General features: G+C 52.2%; 4 protein-coding genes across 4 annotated transcripts; 3 read left to right on the forward strand and 1 right to left on the reverse strand.

Annotated features, from left to right (window-relative positions):
* Positions 1-428: 428 nt before the first annotated feature.
* N7525_003982 (uncharacterized protein) lies at positions 429-838 on the forward strand (the record flags this gene model as incomplete). Its single annotated transcript, XM_061212881.1, is given in 2 exon segments — positions 429-636; positions 651-838. The coding sequence occupies 2 exon segments, from the start codon at positions 429-431 to the stop codon at positions 836-838; spliced, it is 396 nt and encodes a 131-aa protein (XP_061069902.1).
* Positions 839-1,084: 246 nt separating this feature from the next.
* On the forward strand, positions 1,085-2,473 carry N7525_003983 (lactate 2-monooxygenase; the record flags this gene model as incomplete). The annotated part of the gene is made up of 4 exons (XM_002566257.1): positions 1,085-1,293; positions 1,358-1,379; positions 1,442-2,084; positions 2,136-2,473. 4 exons carry the CDS (start codon positions 1,085-1,087, stop codon positions 2,471-2,473), a joined length of 1,212 nt encoding a protein of 403 aa, XP_002566303.1.
* Positions 2,474-2,640: 167 nt separating this feature from the next.
* On the forward strand, positions 2,641-6,097 carry N7525_003984 (lipase family protein; the record flags this gene model as incomplete). The annotated part of the gene is made up of 2 exons (XM_002566256.2): positions 2,641-2,970; positions 3,026-6,097. 2 exons carry the CDS (start codon positions 2,641-2,643, stop codon positions 6,095-6,097), a joined length of 3,402 nt encoding a protein of 1,133 aa, XP_002566302.1.
* A 579-nt stretch (positions 6,098-6,676) lies between these two features.
* N7525_003985 (uncharacterized protein) lies at positions 6,677-7,618 on the reverse strand (the record flags this gene model as incomplete). Its single annotated transcript, XM_061212882.1, has 2 exons — positions 6,677-7,380; positions 7,441-7,618. 2 exons carry the CDS (start codon positions 7,616-7,618, stop codon positions 6,677-6,679), a joined length of 882 nt encoding a protein of 293 aa, XP_061069903.1.
* Between the last annotated feature and the right edge of the window lie 994 nt (positions 7,619-8,612).

The raw sequence follows: 8,612 nt of genomic DNA on the forward strand, positions 1-8,612 counted from the left end.
GATACTAGGCCCATTGAACGAGATATTTCGACGAGCCACAGTCTTGCCCTCGGGGAATTCATTCTACCCTGGTCTTCAACCTGATGTTTTGGGTCGCTTGAAATAAAGGGGCATTACTCGCTTCTCGTCTACTCAGCGGCATAGGATGCTCAGATGGACTTGTGAGTATGCCCCTTCTTCTGCGGCCAGGCCTTGCTCTAATGTGCTAAACGTAGGTGGGCGCCGGTATCATCGGCGACTGTTTTCCAAAGAGCGTGACTCAGTATGCCATCTACAATCTTGTGTATGTCTTTGGGCCTTCTATTGGGGCTGTCGCTGGTGGGTTTACCACACAATACACGACATGGCACCGGGCATTCTGGGTGACGTCTATCTTCGACTTACGGGGCCTTGCTCTGGGAAACGGATAATTCCTTGATTCACGGGGTATGCAGGTCTCTCGCAACCCAATCTACGGAGCCCAGCGAAACATGGCCAAAAGAATTCAGAGTAGTCCTCATGTTCCCGGGATCGATCCTCGCCCCGGTCGGTCTGCTGTGGTACAGATAAAGAGCGCAGGCCGTCAGGCATTGGATTATGCCGGTTTTGGCATGGGTCTGTTCGCCTACGCTGTGATGATTCTGTTTCGGTGTGCCAGTGCATATCTGCAGGAAGCTTTTACTTTGTATACGGCAGTGCGACAGGTGCCACTTACATTATTCGTGGATTGAAGGGGTCCGGATTTCCTCTTTTCCATCGGAGGATGTCTCAGTCGCCGGGTTATGGATGGGACTTTACTATTGTTATTGGCTGCTCCCGAGGTCGGTTCCTGTTGTTCTGGGTATGGCGATCGACTTAGAGCTCGAAGTAGTGATGCTACTGGACAAAGTATGGATAGCTATAATTCACTTGACTTTCTGCGCGTTATGAAATGACAATGACTATAAAACCGGATATTTTGCGCAACGTGTTGTTAACATTTGAATGCATGAAGCCATGTAACCTCGGTTCAATTCACCTCCGCATCACCGGGGACATAGCTGACCCCCAGCTTCGAACTTCGTTTCTCTAACCTTCCAATTTCCAACGATCTACAACGATTGCAATGTCTGATAACTACGGTAGCTACCAAACGGAGATCTACGGCAAGGGTGCCTTAATGAGCATCCTGCCTGGTGTAACCACCGATCCCCGCAAGCTAGTGGAGCAAGCTCGAGAGTCTCTAGGCGTTCGCGCATTCAATTATGTCGCCGGCGGAGCAGGTGAGAAAGCAACAATGGATAGCAATCGGCTGGCATTCCGGCAGTGGAAGCTGTGAGTTTCTAGACATTTACAGACGTTTACCACGATGATCAGAAACCACTGACGAGGCCAATAGAATCCCACGAATGATGCGAAATGTTAGTTAAGGCAAAACGCAATGAACTACGACTACGTTCTCGCTGACTGATGACATACCCAGACACCCGAGCAAGACGTTTCAGTCGAGCTCTTCGGTCAGAAATACGACAATCCCCTTATCGTCGCACCGGTCGGCGTACAGGGTATCTTCCACGAAGACAAGGAAACAGGCCTTGCAGAAGTATGCGAGGAAGTCGGGGTGCCGTATACGATGAGCACGGCGAGTACGAGCTCGATTGAAGAGGTTGCGACCGCCAACAAGGACGGGAAACGATGGTATCAGCTGTACTGGCCGAAGGACAACGACATTACTCTGTCGTTGCTAAAGCGGGCGAAAGAGAACGGGTTCTCAGTTCTGGTTGTTACTTTGGATACCTGGTCGCTGGCGTGGCGACCGGCCGATTTGGATAACGCCTACGTACCCTTTATCAAGGGGGTGGGGAACCAGGTCGGGTTTAGCGATCCTGTTTTCCGCGCGAAGTTCGAGAAGGAAACTGGATCGAAGATCGAGGACGACATTATCGGTGCTTCGCGCGCATGGATCGGTGGCATTTTCGCTGGAAGTCCGCATTCGTGGGAGGATTTGGCTTTCTTGCGGAAGAATTGGGATGGGCCGATTGTGTTGAAGGGAATCCAGCACGTGGAGGATGCGAGGCTAGCGCTGAAATATGGCTGTGAGGGGATTGTGGTTTCCAATCATGGTGGTAGGTGCTTCTTTCATCGGCTTTTCATGTTCTTCTCTAATTTCCGTCCAGGTCGTCAAGTGGATGGTGCCATCGGGTCTTTGGACGTCCTTCCGGAAATAGTCGATGCTGTCGGGGACAAAATGACGGTACTTTTCGACTCGGGGATTCGGACGGGTTCGGATGTGATCAAGGCACTGTGCTTAGGAGCCCAAGCAGTTCTTGTTGGTCGACCGGTGATTTACGGACTGAGCATTCAGGGCCGAGACGGGGCCAGACAGGTTCTCAAGGGGCTTCTGACCGATTTGTGGCAGAACATGGGCCTATCGGGGATTCGGAGGGTCAAAGATTGCGACCGGAGTCAGATTCGCAAGGTGCAATACGGAGGCGACGTGAAAGCGATGATGTAGAATCGGACATAGTAACGTGTATAGAAGTCTTGGAAGTCGATCACATGTGAAAGGCCGATCTTCAGTAATTGGGCTACCAACTTGGCTTACAACCTACAACCTACATGGAGGGAACACACTGTCAATGTAAAAATAATCCTATGGGTTGAATATCCCTTATTCTTGATATGTTTACCAAGTCCAATGACCGGGGAAACCCCGATGTCGAGACGAATTTAGACCATGCGCACGCTCACGTTCCCACGGGGTCGACTCTGCTCCCGCGACCAGTCGCGTCGTTGATATCTTTGATTACCCAGTCGACCTCGTTATCGTTGCGGCTGGGCACATTCTTTGGCGGGGCGGCCCTAGATGGTGCGCGAGCCACGACACTGACCAGCTTGGAACTAAGCCGGGCTTTAGTCGAGGGCATCTTGACGAGGGCAGGAAGAGATGTCGCCATTCGTAGTGGCGATGATCGCGGTAGGACAGAAGCCGAGTCTCTTCTGGAGCGAAGTGTATGTTGCTGGACTCTCTAGGCCTGTCAACTTGGTCTTGAGTAACACCCCCTAGTTGGCGACGCTCCACACGACGGTGACCTCGGCATCTTTTTTCGCCGCAGCGACATTCCATTTCTCGTCGACCACTTTGTCTTCGGTTGCGAATCTCTCGCAGGCACTTCTATCTACTTTGGATGCCATTCTTGGATCCACCGAGTCTTCGAGGGCCATTGCGGCTATTATCACGCTGATTCGACGTGAGTTTAGATCTCTTGAACCCGGCGCAAGTACCGAGAACATCGGCGTCGGAGACCTTCTCATCGGTTCCCTAGGCTTCGCGCTATTGCAGCGTTGGGGTAAGAAGAATACCGAGAGACATCTGCGGCAGAATGGTGGGGATGAGATTGTTTGGGATGTTGTCATCCTGGATGACGGCGCAAGAGCAGACGTGATCAGATCACATGAACTGCAATTTCCCGAGCGCAATAATGAAGAGTTAGTTGAGCCTGGCAGTGCTTCGTTTGTGATGCCTGGAAATGGCGACGAAGCTTTTGATGTAGTCCGACGGTCGAGCGTGTCTGATTCGGTTGGACATCGCCTCTCTATCCCCTTGGACGGTCAGCAGCAAGTGTCCGATGAAGATATCCGCGCTTATATTATGAGCCAGCTTCCTCAGGGCTGTCACGCATCTATCAGATCGGAAGCCTTAACGGCGCGAACGATCACCGTCGATATTTACGATGATGATATGGCAGAGATCGCTGCCCCGCCTGGAACGAAATTGATAGAGGAGAGATTCCACCATGATCATGCTGATGGCCAGGGACGGTGTCCCAGGCATACTGTGGTGTTTAGGACAGCCTTCAACAAATCCCAGAGCACTCAGCTGCGGCCGTATGACGACTCTGGAAATTTTTCCCTACCTGAGCCGGATCATCATAAACGAGCATTGCCGGGCAGGCCATCGTCCAATAATTCGACGAGGCCCCATCATGATCTGTCGCGTTCACATCCCGATGCCACACAGGGCATTGCTCTCAAGCACCGTGGAACAAATCCCGACTCGCCGAAAGAACCTCCCAAGTCTGCACCTAGCAAAGGCCCATTCGCAAAATTTGCGCAGAAGGTTAAGCCGGCTGGCCTTGAAAGAAATGAGACCAAGCAGCCACTGGAAAAGAAACCATCTATAGACTCGCCCGAACCCTCGGGGATCCAAGGCCCTCGTCTACCTCCCAGGGCTACAAAAGGAACGGCGTCTGTGAAGGCAGCGACTGCACGAGAGGTCTCCAGCAGACCCGCTCTCAAGAAGAGACTGACCGAACCTCTGAATTATCGACCGACAACCCCTGTCCCGAACAGGGGTCTACGAAGGTCGCCCTTTCCAGACTCCCCTCAAAGGCAGTCGCCACAGTCGCAAACGAAACACGTCCCGTCTCACGAAATGCCTGCCTCTAGGGGCCCACGAGGGGGACATTTTGCAGTGCGAGAGAAGAGCCAAGAGTCACTCCTCACTCAAACTGACACATTCCTTTCACGCCGTGGTGCTGGTATGCGCTCTGGATCGCCTACCGCGGTCCAGACTCACGTTCGCAGCAGCAGCTCCATGTCTGTGACAAGATCGGAAGCGGACGGGACTTTGTCTGCGAATGATGACCGTCCCGGTTCGTCAGGTATGCATCGCAGATCCCATTCGTTCACCCCTAGCATGTATTCCCTAGCGACTGCAGGGTCTGAGACGTCACTTCTGCTGGCGCACCGGCCTCGCAAAAGCGCATATGAAGATATGGAAACCATCCAGGCACTCAATCGCGATGGCTATGTTCCAGGCATTTTTCCAGAGAGACACTTCGTGCAAAACATTCGCCGGTTCTCGCGCTTCTCCTCTGCCTCATATGGCTCGAATGCGCTCACGGTCATGGGTGTTCCAAGTGACTCGAAGAATCTACCTAGTACGAAGTCAGACGGTCACGAGCACAGTGCGTTCTCAGAAAATGCAGGCCTTCCACCCTCTACGATCCTCCTATCGTCATTCATCGATCCAGCTGGTGGCTCGAACGCAGCTGGTGAGACAGAGACAGGCTTCCCATTGGTTCACTACCTTTCTATCGACCATGACTCCAAAGCCGTGGTTCTCACTCTACGAGGGACATGGGGCTTCGAAGACATCCTCACAGACATGACCTGCGATTACGATGACCTCGAATGGCAGGGCAAAAGCTGGAAGGTGCACAAAGGCATGCACGCCTCAGCCAAGCGACTCCTAGAGGGCGGCGGCGGCCGAGTCATGATCACCCTACGTGCGGCACTAGAGGAATTCCAAGACTACGGTATAGTCCTATGCGGGCACTCGCTCGGCGGAGGCGTCGCAGCCCTTCTCGCAACGATGATTTCAGAACCCAACCCCTCCACAGCAGGCACCTCCTTCGTAACAGCCTCATACCAACCCGCCACACGTCCCCGCCTCTTGACCGCAGATAACAACCTCAATCCAAGCATCCCAGACCCCAGCCCACCAAAATACACACTCCCAGCGAATCGACCAATCCATGTCTACGCCTACGGGCCCCCAGCCGTGATGTCCCCCTTCCTACGACTCGCCACACGAGGCCTAATCACAACAATCGTCAATGGCTCAGACATAGTCCCCAGCCTGTCGTTAGGAATCCTGCACGACATGCACACAGCGTCCGTATCCTTCAAAGACGACGCCACGGGCGCCAAAGCGCACATCCGCCAACGGGTCAGCGATTCCCTCCGCCAAAGCATCATCCACAAATTCTACGTCAACCAGCCTCCGCTGGTCGTCAACGCAGGTGATGGGGTCGGCGAAGACGCTTGGGCCTGGAAGACGTTGAAAATGCTGCGGGATGAGATGCGTGCACCGAAACTCATGCCGCCCGGTGAGGTTTTTGTCGTTGAGACAATGCGGGTTCTGCAGCGTGATGCGTTCACGGCGCCGGAGCTCGGGATCGATGGGTATCCGCGTCTTGGGAGGCCTGCGACTCGCGTGCAGATTCGGTTTATCCGGGATGTTGATGCTTGGTTTGGTGAGCTGCGCTTCGCTGGTGGCATGCTGAGTGATCATAATCCTGCGCGGTATGAGACTAGTCTTGCTGCGTTGGTGAGGGGGGTTTTGGATGAGTAGACCTCAGAAGGCCTTTGGTATCTATGTGTTTATGTTTAGTTTTATTCTCATTCGAGTGTTTACTTGCGAGTTGGATATTGGGAAGATACATGGTTATTTGGAAATAAACTTCCAAAGTTATGTTGGTAATGATTTGATGATAAACTTAGGGCACAGATAGACAACAATGGGTATTTACAAGCTAACGGATATCCCTTGAAACTGGCCCGGCAAATAGTTCATCATCGGAGCAGTCCGAATGAGAAACCGTTGATGCGTTGCCAGAGGGTCATCGACTTGTCAAATAAAGAGCGAATATAAGAAGTACAAACGCCACTAAGACGACTACAGGATAAAACATAAGGAGTCTTCATCATAGAATGTACATTGAGAATCGTAAGTTTATATAGTGTATAGAACCGACCCATCTAAACCAAATGGGAATCCGATAGAAAGAATCATAACCAAGATCCAGGGTATCACGGCATCACACACAACGCCAAACAAAAGAAATCCCCATCTGACAAAGGAAAAAACACCTTTAAGAAAAATAACATGACAAGAATCAGAAGAGGACCAAGACAACAAATTCACAACCGCCTATACGACAAGCGCAGTAGCAGCAGGGGCAGGGGCAGGGCGACCAGAATGGCAGCCACGCTCATGGCGCTTCATGTTACTGCGCACGGAGAAAGCCTTACCGCAGCCGGCATGCGTGCAGCGGAAGGGCTTCTCGCCAGTGTGCGAGTGCGAGTGGATGCGCAGGGAGGAAGGGCGCGAGAAAGCCTTGTGGCATGTACGGCAGATATAGCGGTCGTGGTTCTGCTGGTACGGGGCTGTGGTGGAGGGCGGGAAGTAGTGGTGGTGTTGCCAGGCCGGGGTGACAGGAGAGATGAGAGCCGAAGACGAGTGAGAGTGCGAGTGCGGCTGCTGCGTCTGGACCTGGACAGGGGGCATCTGGGGTGCTGATGCTGGTGTTGAGGGCTGGAAGGAGGATGTGGTTGGTGGGCGAGGGTAGTACATTGGCTGTTGAGGAGCGTCGACTGGAGATGTGTAGGATGAGACGCTTGGTACAGGCGAGGCGTAGGGTACTGTGTTGCGAGGGATGTGGACTGAGCTGTTGCTGGAGATAGAGGAACGGTGAAGGTGATGCTGGTGTGCTTCCTTGTGAGACAGCGACTCCACGGGAGATGCGCGGCGGTGGGCGTGGCCAGAGCCGGGGCGCAGAGGTGGTGTTGGGGGCAGTTCGTAGGACTGAACCCGGACATGGCGGTCACCGAGAGATGGTGACAAGCGTTGGCGCTCTGGAAGGTTTAGGGTTAGCGAGGCTGTTTTGGGGTTGCAATATAGTTCCAAGTACTTACTAGCTGCGTGCTGAGCACCATCAGCACCCTCAAAGAGAGACGAGATTGAAGGCAATGAGACCTTGGGCTCTTCGGCTGGCGGCGACAGAGGCGGCGAGCGCTTATAGTAACTGGACTCGACAGGAGTATAGATCGGCTTGACAGCCGCGCTGTGAGAGAGGAGGTTGGAGAGATCCATGGTGAAGAAGATGTGATGGAGAGGTTTGATCCAGGTGCGTTCCAAGTCCAGCTTTGTTCAGTGAGTGGGGGATGCCACGAGGTTTATACCTAGAAAGCAGGCGGGCGGCTTTCCATGATCGCCAGCGGACTCTGCCGACTCAGGCAAAATTACGATTTACGTTACGACATTTTTTAATTCATTTTTTATTTAGTTTTTTAATTTTCCCTTTTTAAATTATTTTTAATGAGAGGCAGTCTGTTCCAAAGCTTAATTTAATTGGTTTTTACTTCTTTAGGTTTAATAAATTCAAATTAAAATTAATGCAAGCGAGATAAATAATTATTAATAATTCTTTTCGGAGATTAACGTGGGGGGAATGACGATTCACCCACGCGAAGGCAGAAGCCCTAACCTTCTAGCCTTGTGGGATGTGCAACGCCCTAAATCCAAATTGGGAGGCCGTAAAGACCCCGTTGGACGATTGCACCTCGGCTACGGTTAGTGCAGATCCTGCTAGACCTGTCACATATCCCAACCCCATAAACGGCTGATCGATCAGGGATCTATCGATCTGCGACAGCGATAAACGGTTGTGTACGGTGTAGACATTGATATAATAATTCTCGTGGTCTCTCCCTTTGAACGATGATGATAATATAATTAATATAAGTGTAAAACCCGGGGATGACACCGCGGACGGGTTCAGGAGATCATTATGTCGCGTGGCTATGGAGAAACCTTGGAAAACGGCGGCAAGCCAAAAGGGAAGGTCACAAAGCGATAACGCTAGTCCGCTTTTGGCCACACCTCCGGAACCTTGGAAATCATATTTACGTCTGCGCTGCTTATACGCTGGTCAGGCTACTCCATACATACCTAGCTATCCATGGGTTGGTTATGCACTACGAATTTAATTTAATATATTAACTATCGTTTCCGCTGCAATTGATCCTGGTCATCACCCAAGGGCGGCTCTAAGCGCTGGGGGCGAGACCAGAGGAATGCCTGAAAC

This window comes from Penicillium rubens, assembly GCF_028828025.1.
Source record: "Penicillium rubens strain IBT 27055 chromosome Unknown utg000002l_segment0_segment0, whole genome shotgun sequence".
Lineage (NCBI taxonomy): Eukaryota > Fungi > Ascomycota > Eurotiomycetes > Eurotiales > Aspergillaceae > Penicillium > Penicillium rubens.